The sequence below is a fragment of the Centrocercus urophasianus genome, unplaced genomic scaffold (assembly GCF_019232065.1).
Source record: "Centrocercus urophasianus isolate 14NV4802_14NV808 unplaced genomic scaffold, USGS_Curo_1.0 seq_22, whole genome shotgun sequence".
NCBI lineage: Eukaryota > Metazoa > Chordata > Aves > Galliformes > Phasianidae > Centrocercus > Centrocercus urophasianus.
In genome coordinates, this window is record NW_024884778.1 from 16,810,878 (window position 1) to 16,829,738 (window position 18,861).

General features: G+C 55.1%; 1 protein-coding gene across 2 annotated transcripts; it reads left to right on the forward strand.

Annotated features, from left to right (window-relative positions):
• The first annotated feature begins 97 nt into the window (after window positions 1–97).
• TWF2 (twinfilin actin binding protein 2) lies at window positions 98–18,713 on the forward strand. 2 transcript variants are annotated; one of them, XM_042823722.1, is made up of 9 exons: window positions 98–193; window positions 6,190–6,267; window positions 8,294–8,472; window positions 9,525–9,620; window positions 10,011–10,115; window positions 15,172–15,297; window positions 15,383–15,533; window positions 15,880–16,001; window positions 16,740–18,713. In XM_042823722.1, the coding sequence occupies exons 1-9, from the start codon at window positions 169–171 to the stop codon at window positions 16,905–16,907; spliced, it is 1,050 nt and encodes a 349-aa protein (XP_042679656.1). In that variant the 5' UTR covers window positions 98–168; the 3' UTR covers window positions 16,908–18,713. The 2 variants fall into 2 exon arrangements, with proteins under 2 accessions (XP_042679656.1, XP_042679657.1); XM_042823723.1 differs by lacking the exon at window positions 98–193 and adding an exon at window positions 2,366–2,384.
• The last annotated feature ends 148 nt before the right edge of the window (window positions 18,714–18,861 follow it).

Here is an 18,861-nt window from a genome sequence, read left to right on the forward strand (position 1 = left end):
GGAATCCCGCGGGCTCCCCCCGCACGGACCGGGCGCGGCTCGAGGTCCGGCTCCTCCCGGGGGCGGTGCGGGCTGCGGCTCCGCCCGGTGCCGGCTCCCGGAAGCGTCGGTGCGGGCGGCGGAGCCGTTTCCTGCCCGGGACGCGGCGGAGCGGAGCGGAGAGGAGCCATGACGCACCAGACCGGCATCCACGGTAAGCGTGGGCCGGGCCGAACCGCCGGGTCACGCCGCTCGTTCCCCGCCGCGGCTCCCGGATGCGCAGGGTGGGCACCGCGGGTGGCGGTCGGGGGCAGCGCGGCCGATCCGAGCGCGGTGCTGCGGGGCTTCGCGCATCCTTTGTCTCCGCGCGATGCCCGAACGCGGCTCGGCACCGCTAAGGTGTCTTCTACCGCGGCTGCTCCGTTATGGAGTGGGGTCTGCGCAGCCGGAGGCCCTTGCCCTGCGATCTAGCAGCGGGCGGAGCGGCACAGCCCCGCCGTGAGCCCAAAATCCCAACGGGGAGAAGGGTGCGAGCGGCGCGGTGCGAGCCCACCGCTGTGCGTGCTGCCGGCCGCCTCCCGCCGCAGGGCTGCGTTTTAAGCAGAAAGAACGCCAGCAGTGCTGTCTCTGGAATTTCCGTGTTGGAAGAAGGCCGGTTTAGGGGGAAGGATATGTGGGGGGATCCCCGGAGGCGGCTCCGAGGTTTCGGGGGGTGACAGTGTGCGTCTCCGTGGCGTTTCCCCCCGCTCCCACCTGACACCTCCCTGGGCAGCGTTAAGCAGGACCGGAGGCACTGCATAATTGATGGAACCGAATTGATATGCGAGCAGAGGTGGCAAAGATGCCGGCCCTGGGCTATGCTGGGCGGGCTGTGCCAGCTCGCTGTGCCTTCCTCGTGGCCAATGCCTCTCTGGGAGCATGGCGAATTTAGGGTGAATTTATGGCCACTGTTCCTTCGCAGCACACTCTGGTGACGTTCCCTTTGCTCGAGGACAGCCAGGAGCATCATTCCCGTTGGGTGCTCATGGGATGCGGTTTGATGCTCAGATGCTGCTCCTGCTTGGCCTGGCAGTGCTGGTGGCCGTCGGCCCTTGCGTTCTCATTCATTGCCTCTAAGCCCTAGGCTGCTACATTAAAGCTCAGGACCTCTTTGTGCTTTCCTCTGGTTGCAACAACAACAAAACCAGAACCGAAGCAGTGGGCACAGCACTCTGAGCTCTCGGTGCAGGCAGGATGCACTGCCCTGGTAGGGTTTGCAGTGTCCTGGTGCTTGAAACAGAGGTGGAAGAGAGGCGCTGGCCTTGCACCGCTGCTCTTGCAGTTCACTGACCTGTGCCAGCCCCAGCAAGGCGATCTCATTCCCTTCCCAAACTGCTTGGAAACTGCTGGGTGGGTGCATCAGGGGGTCCTTCATTCTCCCCCACCCTGGCACAGTGGTCACCATCATTCCTTCCCCCGTCAGCGAGCTGATTCACTCTCTCTCAGATGAGCACAGCAATGCTGCTGCTGCTTCCTCCCCCTCTGGGAGTGCATGAGCTGTTTGCCAAGCAGGAGGGATTTTCCATGTCTTCCATCTTCATGTGTTGAGGGTAAGCCACCCAGCCTCGTCTGTGAGCCTGGCTCGCGGTGATAGCTTGGAAGGGAGAATTTGATATAAGCAGTGAAGGGAAGGCTGAGTGTGAGTGCCTCAGAAAGTCGGGTGACCTCCTTTCCCTGCACAGCAGGAAGCAGGCGTGTGCTGGGCAGGGGGGGAGGAGCATCATTCTGTGTGAGCTGACTTTGGGAGAGAAGATGAAGGGTCCCAGGGAGAGGGAGGTGATGGTGGTGCTCGTGTGGATGGCAGAAATGTTGGGGTGAAAACGTGTCTTGAAGGGTTTTTTCCATCTAGAAAGTGGCTTGTGTGAGCAAGAATGAAGTGGGAGGTGAAGAAGGAGCAGAAAGTGGGGGGATAGCAGTGTTGTGGCTGCTGAGCTGCTCCTTGCCCATCCCAGTGGGAGCAGCTGGCTGTGCTCCCAGGCTGACTCTTCGATGAGAAGGAAGCTCCAGAAGGAAACTGTCCCTATCCAGCACTTGTCCCAAAGAGCGGTTGGGCACTGGCACAGCTGCATGGGGAGCTGGGGGAGTCAGCGTCCATGGAGGCGTCCCAGAACGGTGGGGATGTGGCAGTGAGGGACGTGGGCAGGTGGGGGGTGGACGGTGGGACCTGGGGATCTTAGAGGTCTTTGCCAACCATAATGATTCTGTGATTCCTTGGCTGTAGGTGCGCTCTGCGGGCAACAGAGAGGAATGGCGGTGATGGGGTTTCTGCTGAGATAAGAAAAGGGAAACGAAAACCTCCCTGCTCATGGGGCCTGTGCAGTGAGCTGCTGCAGGGCTGCCTTTGAGGAGCTGATCCCCATCTGTGGGTAATGACTGCTTCTTCCGGGCTGGGCACCAGTGCTCTGGTTCCTGGTTTTGCTTTGCAGCAAAGAGCAGAAATGCCCTGGGCTTATGCAAAACACAAAGCAAACACCCCCATGACTCAGAATGCACAGAGGCAGGCTCTAACCCCTGCAGAAGTTGCGCTTGAGCTGTAATTTTGAGGATGTGCAAATAATAAATGCCTCTTAAAGTAGTGGGGAAGAGGAAGTCCCTTGGAAAGTGCATGTCAGGAGCCTCTAAATGCAATGAGACCACTGCTGGTCTGATACCCAGAGTGAGAGTGATTCTGATGAGGATCTGGGAGGTGCCAGGGTGGGGGGAAGGTGGCTTCCAGGTAGGGATATGGAGGCGAATGGCTCATGGGATGAATGGCTGGAGATACCCAGGCAGGATATGCAGTGTGGCCAAGATTCAGTGAAACCCTTCTGCAGAACAGAACCCAGCATCAAAAGGTTGAGGGAACTGGGTTTATTTAGCTTGGAGAAAGAGAAGGCTCTGGGGAGACCTCATTGTGGCCTTCCAATATTTGGAGGGAGCGTATAAACAGGAGGGGAAACGGCTGTTTGCGAGGGTGGATGGTGACAGGACAAGGAGCTATCACTAAATAGGACTCAGTTTTAAACTGAGACAGGGGAGGTTTAGGTTGGATATGAGGAGGAAGTTTTTCACCCAGAGGGCGGTGAGGCACTGGAACAGGTTGCCAAGGAGGCTGTGGATGCCCCATCCCTGCAGGCATTCAAGGCCAGGCTGGATGTGGCTCTGGGCAGCCTGGTCTGCTGGTTGGTGACCTGCACACAGCAGGGGGTTGGGAAATGGATGAGCACTGTGCTCCTTGTCAACACAGGCCATTCTGTGATCGTGGAGAACTGGAAGATGCTTTGGCTGTCTCCTCTCTTGCTCAGTTGTTCCTTTTTCCCTTCCATTGTATTTTCTCATGCAGTCTGTAGCTTTTTCACCAGAGAAAGGGCTGCCTGCAAGGCCGTGGTGAGAAATGCAATCTTCTCAGTGCCCAAAGCAGCCAGCCAAGCTGCAGGAGGGATTGGCAGTGTGCAGTTGCCTCAGCTTGAGGATAGTGGCCAGAGGATGAAAGATTGATGGCTGAGGGTTCAGGTTTCGTGCCGGGAGGCCGAGGGGACGCAGCACGCCGAGAGAGGCATCTGTTTCAGGGGACATGTATTATTGATCCGGGAGCTGTCAGCAGGCTGGGGATGAGTGGGAAGGCCCAGCAGGTGAGGGCTGCTCTCCCTCTCTGGACGCAGCCCCAGCTCCCTCAGTCTCGCATGGCCTGTGCCATTCTCCTTGCACGACGCCAATCCTGAGGCTGTGTCAGCACCATGTAACCTTGCTGCAAGCTGTGCTCCTGCTCCTGCCTTCACAACTGACTTTGCAATGCCGTGAAGCCACTAACCAGCATAGGCTTGCCCCCAGTGTGACCCTCTCTCTCTCCAGAGTTGCTGGCAATGCACGCTGCTCTCTCCCTCTGTGGTGTTTCGCTTCCTAGTGAATTTCATCCTATTTCTTTTTTTTTTTTTTCTTCTTTTTCCAGCCTGTTCCTCCAACCTGCTGAGAGAACAGGGAGCTCTCCTTGTCCTCCAGCACGCACTTTGCCTCTCCTCTATTCCTGACTGCAGGACGCGTTGGTGCGGTGGCCAGATCTGACCGTGGAGATGTGGACTTAAAGCTGGACCCACATCGGGTCTGGGGACCTCCTGCTGTGGGCACCGACCCACCAAAATGCACCTGAGCTGCCTTCCCTTGGCTCTGCCACTTTGCCTCGGCTGCCACCTACCTCCAGCAACCACAGTGCAGCATGGTGCCCTGCTGCCTCCAGGACCTGCCAGCACTGAGGACTTTGCTTGAGCTCTGGGCCCTCCCTCTGCAGCTCCCACTGCTGTGCAGCTGCTCTGGGTTTTTGTTCCATGCAGGGCCCTCAGCCTCAGGATCACATCCTGGGGACACCCCTGTGTCATCCCATGCCTCGGTGCTGCTCCCTCCTCCATCCCTCTGCTTTTCCTTTGGAACAGGCTGGGGGCTCTCTGTTAATATTTCAGGCACGCAGACTGTCTCGTCAGGTCTGCTATGCCAATTAAGCAGTAATCATGCTGTAATGAAGCAGTTGCTGAGCTCATGCTGAAAGCCTTCACGGCTAGCATGTTCCTCTCCCTTGGCTCTGTGCTGGAGGAAGCAGAAAGGAATGGCACAGACACATCAGTGATGATGATGATGATTATTATTTTTAATTTTTGGTGTTTTTTTCCTAAATATTTTAGCTTGAAGCTAGGAATATCCAAGCTGCTATCCCCCTCCCTCCTGTTTGGGCAGCACGATGGCAAAGCGTAACGCTCATCAGGACCCTTTGGCTCTCGCGTTTAGGTTTCCTAGGTGTACAAACATCTCTTTTTCTCCTCCTCTTCCGCCCTGGGAGAAACCTCTCGTATCTTCAGCAACCACAGCAGCTGCTTGGAGGAAGCAGCCTGTCAGCAGGGGAAGGGCTAAAAATACCCGGCAGCAGGCTGAGTGCTGCTGGAAAGCTGTGTGCCTCCATGCTGCCGGGGGCCATGGGATGGGTTTGGGAGGATGGTCCTACTCCCATGTCGTGCTCGGGTTTGGCTCTGAGCCTGAGGGCTGCTTCTCATCTGTGCCTTTTCTCTCTGCAGAAGATGCCCCAGGCTGGTGGGCCCTGGGCAGCTTGATCTGGTGGGGGGCAAGCAGCCCATGGCAGGGCTTGAGGCTGAGGGGCTTCACGGTCCCTTCCAGCCCTGAGCTATGCTCTGATTGAGAAGGCATCAAGGAAAGGGAGAACTTCTAGACCTTTGCTCAGGACAGCTCTTGAGATGGTGAAACTCATGCAGCTCAGATTTATCACATGGGAGGAAGGAACCAGTCTGCCCAGCTGCTCTACTGTGACCCCTCAAGCAGCAGTTCCCTGCTGTGTTTGCACTTTGGGGCTGCTGCAGGGAGCAGTGGGTTGCTTATCTTTGCAGCACTTGTTTCTGTATTTCTAATAAGTGCTGGAATGCTCTGCAGCTTTAAAGTCTCAGGATGGGATCTTCCAGGCGGGATGCCCTGCACTAAGCACCCTGCCTTGGTTCTTCTTTCTTGCACAGCAAGGCTGGAGCAGAACACATGCAGCAGCATGGAAGGGTCTGTCGTAGGGTGTGCACTTATGTGCTGGGTGACTCTTACCTGCTCTGACCCTGCAGATCCCCAGTGGCTGCATGGCAGCATCCAATGGGCTCGCTGTTGAGCTGTCATGTGGGTATCTGCCTGCAGCCGTAGCTGATGGCCTGCTGTTCTTTCCCATCCAGAGGGCTCAGTTTCACGCCTGTGTCTCCACTTTGGGCTCAGTGACCTGCAGCACTGGGGCTCAGCAGCATCCCCACCTTTCCTAACATCTCCCAGCCACCCTGCATGCAAACCTGACTGCGCTGCAAAGTTAATAAACTTGTCACTTGAGCTCTGCCTGCAACCAGCCAAGCCATCAGCTAAATTTGGGTGATTATGTTCACCCAGGCCAAGTATCAGGTTATCTGGATCACATGTGCTCCCAGCTGCTATTTAACTCTGAAGCCTCTGGGAGACGCAGCACTTTATTACCCCCGAGGAGGCCAGCTGTTTGGATTTCATATTATTTTTATTGTAACGTTTTGGCACCGGTTATTCTTTCTCTTTTTTTTTCTGGACGGTTTTTAATTAATATCCTGCCAAATCACTTATCCCCACGGCCCGTCAGTGAGCAGCACCTGCTTTGGCCCTTCGATCTGATCACAATGTTTCTGGTTCTTTCAGCCACCACGGAATTAAGGGACTTTTTTGCCAAAGCCCGAAATGGTTCAGTTCGGCTCATCAAGGTGATCATCGAGGAAGGTAAGCTCCATTTTTAAGTGCTTTGATTTATGCTGTGTCAGCCCAGTTCTCCTCTTTTCCTTTCTTTCCTCTTTGCTGGCCAAATATGCTGAAAAATAGGGCTTGCATTTCTGGAAATGTACAAATTCCAAGCGGGGCTTCTTGACACGTGGAGCCAAGAGCAGAGTGCTGTGGGTCCATGTGAAAACCAAGCCCAAAATTCAGGTGAGCTGCTGAGCAACTCTTGGCAACAACAGCCTCACAGCCTCTGCTGGGGCCACTCTGGGATACGCAATGACTTTGCATCCTGCTGACTTCAGACCAGCTCTCCAGTGCCCCCAGTCCCAGGTCCTGCTCCTTCCTGCTGCTAGGGCACAGGGGGCTGCGTGTTGCCCTGCTGCGTTTGGCCACCAAAAGGTGCCTTTGGGCCTCAGTTTTTATCTCATAAGCAAGTGGAGCAAAGCAGTGATTGAGCATCCCAGCAGGAACCTCTGAGGTGTAGGTTTTCCATCTGCTCGGCTTGGTACCATTGCATATGAATGACTTGTTTTTCACAGAGCAGTGTGGCACCGTCCTACAGCTGGGACTGCAGTGACTTCAGCCACCCTGGAGCTCAGCAACCAACAACCATTTTTGTTCCCTGGTCATCTTTAGCCTTTAAAAAGCTCGTCCTTCTGTTAGGGATGAGTCAGATAAGCCCAGGCTGCAGTGTGGCTGTGAGGGCTGCTGGCTCTAGATGCTGCTCCATAGCAGCAATGGAGACGTGTTACTGTCAGTAGAAATCACATCCCCTTGCTTGGCAGTGCTTTGTGCTTTGGATTCTGCCCTGCCACCATGCTGTCACCTCCATGGTCTGGGCTCTGGGAACCCCAGCCATGGTGCAGTTTCTGGCTTTGCTGCCGGAGCTAGGGAGGAAAATTTGCCCTAAAGAAATTGAATTGAACTGCAGAGACTCTGTGGGAGGAAGCAGAGCAAGCTGAAGAGCAAACAAAGGCTGAAAAGGGTGATGCTGGAGGTGGTCCTATAGAGAGTGCTGATGCTGGTGTTGCATTTCTGGAACAGGCAGTTCTTCAGCCTAGGGAACACCTGGATGCTGCAGGCTGCTGAGGGCACTGCTGTGGGCTGGCTTGTGCTGCTTCGCCTGCAATGAATTACCTGGCATTGGTTGCCCTGTGCATGGGGTGCTGGGACATGCAGCAGGTGGGAAGGCCTTGGGGCTGCCTGGGTGTTTGGCCAGGTGAAATCTGTTGGGCTCTCTTAGATTTTGGAACTTTCCAAAAAGCCAAATCCTTCTGCCTGCCTGCTTTGTATTGTTTAAGTCTACATTGAGGTTTATATGCTGCTTCTTCCTTTCTTTCTCCAAGCAGATGGTTTTGTTGGAGAGAAAGTATTCTCAGCTCTGCTTTTCTGAAAGCACAGGTTGGGGATGGTGTCCGTCTGGAGCAGAGCTGACAGAGCAGCTCTAGGCGAGCTGCTAGTAGTCCTTCAGCCTTTTGAAGCCTCTTTTCTTCCCTGCAACTCGTGTGGAGGAACATGATCTAAAAGCAGCTTTGGGATGTAGGGTGTCCCACGCTCCAGGGGCAGAGCCACAGCGAGTGCAAAACCTCATTGCTGCACTTCAGCAACACAGAAAACTTCTGTCCTTGCTTCCTGAGAACTCTTTGAAGAGGCTTTGGAGAATGGCAAACCTTTCATTTCTCTGATATTTTTCTTTGTGTTCATACCATGCCTACACTGGCACTTAAATCCCAGCCCCACACTGCCCAGCTTGCTGCTTGCTGCTTCCAGCCCCATTGATGCTTGCGTAGCAGGGGAAAAAATACCCTCTGGACACTTGAGATGCCACCACATGTGTGAACTGCATAAATCCTTTCCAGAAGCCAGGGCTCTCTGGCAGCACGGCCTGCTGCAGGGGGACACAGCACAGACCCCTGCCTGCTTATCCCTCAAGCAAGTGTTTTTGCATCTCTGAGGTTACGTGGAGTCTGATAAGAGCAGCTGAGCCTTGCCTTTGCATAACCTTCACTTTTCTCTCTTCTCCTTCCAGAACAGCTCGTTTTGGGAGCGCACAAGGAGCTGGCCCGGCGCTGGGACATGGACTATGATGCCTTTGTGCTCCCCTTGCTGGATGAGCAGCAGCCATGCTATGTGCTGTACCGCCTGGACAGCCAGAACGCCCAGGGCTACGAGTGGCTCTTCATCTCCTGGTCCCCTGATAACTCCCCGGTGAGCTCTGCTGTCCTGGAACTTGTGGCATTTGGGCGGGAGCAAGATGGGCAGGTGTCCAAAAATCTGCCTTCGGTGGCTCCAGGATGTGTAACTGTAGGCCAGCAACGACACCTGCTGGCTCGTAGGCTGGTGTTGATGTTCCTGTGGCTTGTGACCTTGGCCTTAGCATAACCCAGGGACTGTGAGCCTTGATGGCAGAGGGTTGGCTTGGTCCTCTGTGTCGGTCAAGACGGGCTGGGGAGTGCTTGCAAAAGTTCTTTCCTGAGCAGAGTTTTGCAGGAGAACAGTGCAAGAGAAGTCTAAAAGGTGAATGGAAGCAACGTTTTGCTTTGTTGGTGGGGAATTTTCATTGGAAGGATGTGGTCCCTTATGGCGACTCAACAACATCAAACCACCAGGACTGTTCTTTTGCAACATGATTTTTTTCATGATTCCCTGTGAAGCTGCTGTCTGTCTGTACAATAAACCAGTGAACTGTGGTTTGAGGCCAGAGCTCCTTAAGGCTGCACGTGCCTCCATGCATAGCTGTGGAAATAGAGCTGATAAGTGCCCACACTGTGCCCAGAGCAATCCCCTGGAGCTAGAGCTGCTGGGGTGAGACACAGGACTGAGGTAAAAACCAGGTGGTTGTTTCCAGGTACTTACTTTATAGCTTGTAGTGCCAATAGCTACAGAGAGCTTTCTGCTCCCTATGAGAATCTGGAGTCTCTGTATCGGTTTTGATTTATTTGTTTTTGTGTGTATTTGTTTTTGTGTTTCTTTGTGTTTGTGTAATCAGAGCATCCCGTGGTTAAGCAAGCACATGAAGGTGACATTATTCCTTGTTGTGCTGCAGGGTCCTGGGCTGCAAGCTGGCTCCCAGGGATGAGTCTCAAATGACAGCACCAGCTGTGGTTGTTGCTGCACATGGAAGGGGTGGGAGGCTGAGCTTTGGGAAGGCAGAGCTTTGGGTCAGGAGGTGGCAGTGACCACCAGGTGCCAGTGGGATGGAGGTGACAGGTCCCCTGCTTCCTTCCCTGACCGTGTCTGCTGTATCCCTCCTCACGCAGGTCAGGCTGAAGATGCTGTATGCTGCAACCAGAGCAACGGTGAAGAAAGAATTTGGAGGGGGACATATAAAGGATGAGATGTTTGGAACAGTTAAGGTACAGTTGTGGTTCACTGTTCAATCTTTTGAGTTAAAAGCTGAGCTCTGGGAGCCTACCCAAGATTCCAGCTGCTGGCATCCTGCTTCATGGCTGCAATCGGGCTGTGGTCTCCTTTTCTTCTGGCTGTTGTGGTCTCAAGCTTTGCTCCTCAACCAGGGACCGCACTGCTGCATGGCTGGTGGGATGGCCTGGATGGGCAGGGCTCAAATCAAGTGTGGTGTTTGCATGGAGGTGTCCGAGAGCACAGCCCACACTGGTCATTCGTGTGGGCAGGGAGAGAGCCAGAGCTTGGGATCTCAGATCCAGGCTGGGGTCATAGCCCTGTCCTGTCTGCTCCGTGGTGATAATAACTCCCTAACGTTTCCCTTCTTGTCCCTCTGTCTGCAGGAGGATGTGTCCCTCAGTGGGTACCAGAAGCACGTATCGTCCTGCTCTGCGCCCGCCCCGCTGACTGCAGCTGAGCAGGAGCTCCAGCAGATCCGCATCAATGAGGTGGGCATCCCATGGCACCCAGCCCCGGGGAGGTTTGGGGCTCAGCCTTTGGTGCAGAGGTAGCTCACTCTTACAAAGCTCCTTTGTACGTGTGCTTTTTAACCCGCTCCAGAACCTGCTGAGGTGGATCAAGCATTTGTATGACCTCATGGTCAAACTGATGATGAATTTTACAGACTCTTTTCTTCGCTAGGACATGAGCTTGGATATCTTACTTTGCATGCTGTAATTAGCAATTAGCAGGCAGGTGGAGCCTAAAGGCAGGCAGCGGTGTCAAATCTTTAGATATCAGGATGGAACTCAGAGCTGGAGTTGAATTTGAGGGGAAAACAGGAAGGATTCCAGCTCACGTTTTGGCTGTCACAGTGTACTTTCTCAGGTTCATCTGTGGCTGTGAGGGGTGCTGTGCTAAAGGGGAGAGGTCTTAGCCTGAATGTCTGGGGCTTAGTGCTGGAAGGAAGTACAAAAATGGCTGGATGAGGCCAGGCAAGGCTGCAGCACAACACAGGTCCTGCAGCAGCATGAGACACTCGTGCCAACCTCTGTGATGCTGTGGAAACCTTGAGGCTGTGAAGAGGATCCTATGGGGTGAGAGGACTGCCTGGAAGCTGTGTTTGGGAGGAGGGGGATTTCACTGGGACGTCACAGAAGTAGCATCCCTCTCTCTTCCTCCTGTGATGGGGTCTGTGGGGCTTAGAGATGGATGTGGAGCCTGGGAGATATTAAGCCAAGCAGTCTGGTCCAGTTAGTGGCAAAGACAGGGCAGGAGCAGGTCTGGGGGCAGTGCCAACCCAGTGCATTAATGTTGTTGGTCCTCTCTTCCTCTGCTTTTTCTTGCAAACTGGGAAGAGACCAACCAGCACCTGGCCTTTTTTCACAACAAGGGGCTAGAACCACATTTCTCAGCGCTGCCTGGATCTTTCTTTCCCTGTAGACCTGGAGAACTATGGAGGTCATTGCTTGTTCTGCAGCATCACTGCTGAGCATGTGGTGACAACCACTGGGTGGTGCTGGACAGATATGATGAATGGATCTGGGGCATGCCACCAAATGTGATCTTCTAGTAGGGCATGGTATAGTCATCTCAGCTCCCACCCAGAGGGTATGGGCAGGATTTAGGCTGGAGAATGCAAGATGACACCTTGGAGAAGAGAGAGCTAACAGGGCTTTGAGACAAGGCTCTGGGCTGTGCTGCTTATCTTGCAGTAACTTTGGGCTTTTATGGTCCCACCCAGGCCATCGCCCTGGCTGGTTGGTGTTGTAGGATTAAGTGCTTTTTCTTGGCTGTGTCTTGCAGGGTGAAGTGGCCCAGGTAAGTGTTGCTCGTTTTGCTTGTGTTCCCAATGATCCGCTGCTCCCCACCCTCCTGACTGCAAGAGGTGGCTCCCGAGCGAGTGAGCTGCCCAGGTTTGGTGTGGTTGGGTTTCATTTTAAAGGTACGCTGTCCCCTGTGTAAGCCTGAACCACAGCAAGTGGACCTTCTCATCTAGAAAGAGAGAAAAATCACTATTTTGCCTCTGAATTTAGTGTGAAGCACCTGGATGCTTGGGCTGCTGCAGGGTCTCTGTCGGTGCTGACTTTATAGCAAGTTTCTGGAGCAGTGCAAAGCAGAGAGGGGCTACGGGAGCAGCTTTCAGCACCCTGCATAGCAGTGCCTCCGTCCTTGCCTGGACATGCACATTGCTGCAGAAGCAGAGTGACAGTAACCTGTCTCCTTGCAGAACACCAGGTGTGCTGCAGCACAAGGGAAGGAGGCTGCAGCAGTTGTGTTTGCGGTGCTGGTGCCGTGCTGCTGGCTTGTGTTGGCTGTGCAAAATGCTGGCGCTTCCCCCTCTGTCCCCATCACCACAGCTGGGGGCAGAGAGCTCCGTGTCCTTTGTAGCTGAAGCATTGGCAGTGTCTTCACGTGGGACAAAACAGACACTGAGGAGTGGCTGTGACCTGCTGGGCAGCCCTGCAGCGAGCTCAGACCTCAGCAGCTCTGCTCTTTGGCTGTCTCTTTGTTGGGACCCTGAGCTCTGTGAATCCACCAGGATTTTGGAAGTGACACAAGGGACACTGTTTCTTTAAAAGCTACCAAGTGCCTTGCAGTGCATGTCGTTGCCACTTGCCTGGGATTGCTGCTGGTGGTGCATCTCTTAGCGCGGTCTCTAACCTTTGTGAGTGTGGCATTTCTCACTGTGGAAGTGCTGGTATTCCTGGGTTGGCAGCAGGCACCAGTGGGAAGCAAAAGGCAGCAGCAAAGCAGGAGGGTGGATGTGGCAGCTGTGCAGCCCTGCCTTCTGCACTGGGACAGGGAGGAGTTGAGCCAGGCTGCACCTGGCATGGAAAGAGGGGATGTGCTGAGCCATCCTGCTGGAGGCTGGGGGAAGTGTGAGGGAGTTCTCCAAAGCTGAAGGCAGAAAATGCATCACTGCTGTGCTGGAGGCTGTGACCTGTGGGCTCAAACAGTGGTTTTTAAATGGAGATTGAGCTGTTATAACAAGTCCCTGCCCAAATGGAGAGTCTTTCTGGAAGCGCTGGGAGGCATTGCAGGCTCAGAAATGCAGAGGGAAACCAGGTTTATCTGTGGGGTGGAGTGGGAAATAAAGGCAAATTAGGAGCTCTGGTCAGCACCCAACTCTCAGTAGGGAGGGGAAAGCAGAAAAAAGTAAAGAAAAGGAGGTAAAACACCCTGCAGCCCAAGTGCTGCCAGTGGGCAGGCCCAAGCCAAGAGCTGTGGGATGCAGCTTGGCCATCCCTGTGCAGAGCCTGGTAATGAGCCCAATGCTTGTGGGTTTAAAAAGAGAAGGAGTAGAAAACGCCACGGGGAGGTGTGTTGCAGAGGGTAGCAGTGCTGAGATGACCTCTGATCTGGGGAGCTTTCCGACTCCATCCTGCTTCGTCCAGCATTGAAAGCTCTTTGCTCATCGCCCCAGCATCCTTTAGTTCTCAGGGCATTTGCAGGGGAGAAACATGGGGGTCTGGTGTTGGCAGTGGTAAATCCCATGTGCCACGTCTCTGCAAGGGAGGAGAAGGCAAACCTGAGTGCCATCAGCATCTGTGTGTGCTTGCCCTGTCTTTGACTGTGGGAATGCAGAGCTCTTCATCTTCCTATACTCTGAGCTTGGAAAGTAGCTTGGGCACTTTTTCCCCAAACCTTTAGGGGGATCCCTCTTTTAGGGGCTTCCCCTTTGTGGAGGAATTACCCCCAGCCCTGTTGCTGTAACTCCTCCATCCCAACACAGGTTGGGCAGTCAGCAGGAGGCAGAGCAGGGCTGGTAATGCCCCTGGAGCTCCTGGGCTGTCCCAACAACCAGTCCCACAGCCGTGCTCAGGGCTGTCCCTCCCCAGCACTGACATTTCCCATGTCATTTTGTCACTCTCCATGCCTGCACGCAGGACCTGCTTTCCCTGGCCTCCAGCAGAGACATGGTAGGCCTGCACCCTCCCAGCATGTTGGTACCACCCCCTCCTTGTTCCTAGACCCATCCATCCCTGTGTGGGTGCCGTTGACAGTGTCTCCTTTCCCACACCCGCAGGATTCCTGCTCACAAGACTCAAGCACGGAGATGGTAGGCTGCTCCACAGGCCGTGTGCTGCATGCTCTGCTCCCTTTGCCCCCTGCTCTGCCCAGGGGAGCTGAGCTCACCCCACGCTGGGCTCACTAAACAAACCCCCAGGGAGCTGGTGTCTGAAGTCTGTGTTGGACTTGAGACGGGGATTAGATCACTCCTGGGGTTTTTTCTACTTCAAGTTGGCGATGGATGGGCTGCTCGTGTGTGTGATTTTCCTCCATTATCATTATAGGGGGGGAAAAAAAAAAGGGGGGAGGTGGGGAGGAGGGGCTTTTCTCATCTTTGCACCAAACCTCCTAAACCGATCCCAAACGGAAGCAGCACTTGGTGTGCAGTGTGCGGGTTGGCGCTGCTGTGTGCCTGGGGCAGGTGGGGCGGGCTCAGGGGCAGCTCCTCCGCCAGCGGCGTGACTCCGTCTCCCTGTATTCTATGGCAGATGGTGGGGGGCTGTTGCTGCTGCCCATCGCTGGTAGAGTACCCCAGCCCCGAGGAGGTATGCTGTGCCGCTGCGCGTCCCGCTCTCCCTTCCCTCCTGCAGGGTCACAGCACAGCCCTGTTCGGGGTGGAGGTGCCTGATGTGACGCGGCCTGTCCGTCTTTCTTCCTCTTTGCAGTGGCTTTGGTCTCGTGGAGAGGGGATTTGTTTGCTCCGCCGTGCAAAAGCCTCTGCTTTTGAGGGTTTGGTGTGAAAATGGGGGCTTGTCTGAGCTGCGGGTCTCTGAATCCTCGCTCCAGTGTGGGCAGTGGGCACCTGTAAGTGACCCGAGACCCCCGCAGCTGGATGCTGGGATTTCAAGGCTCCCTGCACATTGCAGTGTGGGAGGATGAGGTGAAGAGGCGGCAGTGTTGGTTGTGGCACCCTGCCCTGTCCCCAGCTAGGAGTTCTCTGCAAACAGCCTTATGCTGAGAATCGTAGAATCACAGCATGATTGGGTTGGAAGAGGCCTCACAGACCCCAGCCTCATCCCTGCCATGGGCTGGCTGCACCTCAGCTCAGGCTGCCCAGGGCCTCTCCGTGGCCTGGGGCACCTCCAGGGATGGCACCCACAGCTCTGGGCAGGCTGTGCCAATGCAGCCCCATGAGAAGCGTCAGTGGTGCCGAGGTTGTTTTCTGGGAGCATTTGTGCAAAGGAGGAGAGCATGTCTGGGGGATGCACGAGCAGGGACAGATTCTGCTGGGTGATTCCTGTTTGCTGGGAAGCACCACAATCCCGAGGCTGGTGACATCTAAATGTTAATGCTGTGTTTCCAGTGAGCTGTGTCTCAAGCATTGCCTCTGCCTGAGAGCTTTGCCAGCACTCCTGCACTCACCCATCAAACCCACAAGTTCCTGGGTTAGGGCTGGACAGGCCTCCGGGCCCCAGGAGGGCATGGATGCCCCCAGCTGCTGCTCTGTGCCTTGGCAAATGCAAGCATGAGGATGCACATTCACCCTGGGGCAGCTGGAGATGGTACCTGGTCCATGACCACCCTGACACTCAGTGCTATTCCTGTTTGCAGGTGAAGACAGAGATCAGTGTGGAGAGCAAGCACCAGACCCTGCAGGGCCTGGCCTTTCCCCTGCAGCTGGATGCACAGCAGGCTATCCAGGCACTGAAGCAGAAGAAAATCAATTACATCCAGCTGGTGAGTCCCTGGCACGGCTCCCCCTGCACCTCCAAGCACCCCTTGCTGTGGCACTTTGGTCTCTTTTGTCCCTTTCTTCAACCAGAAGCTGGATCTGGAGCGGGAGACCATCGACCTGGTGCACACGAGCCCCACAGAGATCACTGACCTGCCCAAGAGGATCCCACAGGACTCTGCTCGCTACCACTTCTTCCTGTACAAGCATTCACATGAGGGCGACTACCTGGAGTCTGTTGGTGAGCAGTGATTGCTCAGAGCCCCTGGCTCTGCCCTTAGCAATGGTGCAGGTGGTGTGGGGGATCTGAGCGGATTCTCCCTTGCCGTGCTCCCCCCAAGGGAGTGGCAGCAAGCCTTCGGGGCCCAGAGAATGTGGGGAATGCACAATTCGGGTCTTGAGTATTGAGAACTGGGGAGGATTTATGCAAGGGGCTGCTGAGTTGCAGAGTATGGCAGTGGAAGAGCTTGGCCTCTGCACCTGAGCTTGTCAGGGCTCTTCAGCCTGGAACAGCCCCAGAAAGCCAGGATCTGGCTGCTCCCCATCGTTGCACGTGGGCAGCACTGAGCCTCGTTCCTCTCTCGCAGTGTTCATCTACTCCATGCCTGGGTACAAATGCAGCATCAAGGAGCGCATGCTCTACTCCAGCTGCAAGAGCCGGTTGCTCGACACTGTGGAGCAGGAGTTCTGTCTGGAGATAGCAAAGAAGGTGAGTCCCTACCTCCTGGATGCGACATGGTTTTGACTGGGGTGAGGTCTCAGAATTCAGGGAAGCCTCAGGCATCCCTGAGGTTGTTTAACAGCGGCCTGGAGAAAAGGGGAATGGTCTTGCACTGACATCTCTGCCCCAGCCCTAACGGGTATCCCCAGCATCTGTGGTTTCGGTGAAGACTTCTATCCGGTAGGAGGGGATGGATTTCCCTGGTTGAGAGCTTTGGGATTGAAATGACCTAAATCTTTGAGTCATTTGACAACAGTACTTCACACGGTGGGCGTATGGAGGCCCCTTTGCTTCTACCCTGTGGGTCCTTGGTCCAAACCTATCAGTGTCCTTGGGGAGGAGTGCGGGGTTACCCTGAGAGAGCAGCATTTTGGGGTGTGAAGACAGTCAGGCATTGAGATGGGCTGCCCCAGCCCTGGAGGAATTTACAAGATGTGTGGATGTGACAGTAAGGGACGTGGCTTGGTGATGGCACTCTGTAGCTCATATGAGCTCATTAGAGCTCATTGAAGGGCTGACTGCCACTGGGGAAGGATCTTTGGTTGGAGATCCTTCTCTTATGGAGTTTTCCCTGCAAGCCCAGATCTTTGGAGACAGGTGAGCACCTTTTCTTTCTCATTGTAACACCATTTCCATTTGTGTAGTCCCTTTGTCCTTACACCTCCTGTATCTCCATTCCATGGTGTTGACCTTTCTGATGGTAACAAACCCCGTTTCCCTGTGCAGATTGAGATCGACGACGGCGCTGAGCTGACGGCAGAGTTCCTGTATGATGAGGTGCACCCGAAACAGCACGCCTTCAAGCAGGCCTTTGCCAAGCCCAAAGGGCCCGTGGGGAAACGGGGACAGAAGAGGCTGATCAAAGGGCCAGGAGAGAACGGCGAGGACAGTTAGATCTGGATGAGGCAGGGACGGGTGGTGAATGGACAGCATCCCCCTGACTTTTCCCATCTTCCACCCCTCCGTTCCAGGCCTTTCTGCTGACCTGGGGATCTTTCCCTCCATCTCAGCCTTCCCCTTCCCTTCTTTTCCCTTTTTCATTCCTTTTTGAGCATCAGGACGGGTTGTTTCTCCCAACGCAGAGCAGTGGGATGGGGACAGGCTGTAGGTGTTTGTGTTTCATTCTCCATGTCCTTGTGCAAGCCTGGGGACAACTGGGGAAGCACGGGAGCAGCAGGACCATGTCTCCAGCCTACTCTGGTCCCAGCTGGGACCAGAGCTTTCCCTTGGTTTACCTGTGCTGAGGGAAGGATTCGCTCACCTACGAGCTGCTCTATGCAAAGGAAGGAGATGATACCTGGTGTTGGTTTAATAGCAGATAACATTAAATGCTTCTTTCCCTCCTCCCTCTTCCTACAGCCTTTACTCAGCAGAGCCCCGCTGTGTAAGTCCTATGGCTGCCCGAGCCTTTCCAGGCTGCAGCCCAGACCCATCCCTGCAGGGGGGACTTCGCTGTTGCAGCCCCAGCACCTGGCAGGAGCATTTGTCCCTGGTGAGAGACAACCCCTTGTTCTATCTGGATTTGCCTTTTGGGGAGTACAGATGCTTCTCCCTTCCCTTCTCACTCCCAGCTGTCATACAGAGCATCCTCATGGCCAGGGCCCTGGACATGCAAGCAACAGCTGCCCAGTACCTGACACTGCTGGTGGCTTCCCATACAGCCACTCCGTGCTGCTCCCACCCAGCTCTAGGTCCCTGTGCCTCCTGGGCTGGTCTGGCTGTGAAGCCCCTTGGGTCTGAGCTGGGGCACAGGGATGTGGCTCAATGGACTTTGAAGCCAGTTTCTTATGGGTAGGGGTAGAGGAAGGGCAGCACCCAGCTCTGTTTTTGTCCAGTCTTGGCGCAGGGCAAGGTCTGAGCTCCACCTGGCTTTGGAGAAAGGTTACCGTGCCTGTTGGCAATGTTTGGATCCTCTTTCTGATCCACCAAGGACAGCCTTTTCCCTCGGAGGGAGGCTTTGCAGCCCTGCGGCTGGGTTTGGGACAGGAGCCAGAACCCATTCCATGCCACCCCTGTCCCCTGTGCTGTCTGTCCTCGTACTTCATCCTTCCCCATTTCCTTCATCCCCATCCCTGTGCTTTTATCAGCATAGGGGTGCCTCAGTGTTTGTAGTGTGATTGCAAGGCGGGGGCTGGCCTGACTGCTCCATTAATTCTGGGTGTTGTCATCTGTGGGACGAACCTCTGGTCCAGGCTGGCACCCAGGTGAGGAAGGGGGTGGCTGGACATTATTGCCCTTTGCAAGGAAAAGGGTGTGGGAAATGGGATAAAGCCCCGAGCCCCTGTGAAAGGCCACCCAGCTCCCACCCACGTGGGCTGCCCCAAATCCTGGCACAAGGGAGGCTGCCCCCCAGGGAGGGCCAGCCGGGGCTCCAGTGTGCTCACAGCATCGAGGACATCGCTGGTCACCAAGGGCTGTCCCCAGGGCTTGAGTTTGGCATTGTGGATTTGGCTTTTCTTAGAGGATTTGGGGAGGAGAGCACCTTGCTGCTGGCTACCAGCGAGGCCTGCTTCCCCCACACCCCTGGGCAGTGGTAACACCAGGGCTGCTCCCGTGCCCTTCCCCGCTCACCGGTGAATGTGCCGATGTTGCCTTGACCGTGTTGGGGTGCCCCAGTGAGGGGGGTGTGAAGCCTGGGGGGAGCGGAGCACACTGTACTGAATGCTGTATTTTCTAAAGAATAAAGTATTTTTAAAGCAGTCTGCTGCTCTCTGGGGTCTTCTGTGGTGCCGGGGTTTGGGTATTTACTGGGAGTATCCATGGGTCGTGCTCAAGGCTGTGCATCTGCACACGTTGCCAAGGTGTGCTTTTCCTTGCATTCAGGGCGTTTTACTGCACTTGCACTTCC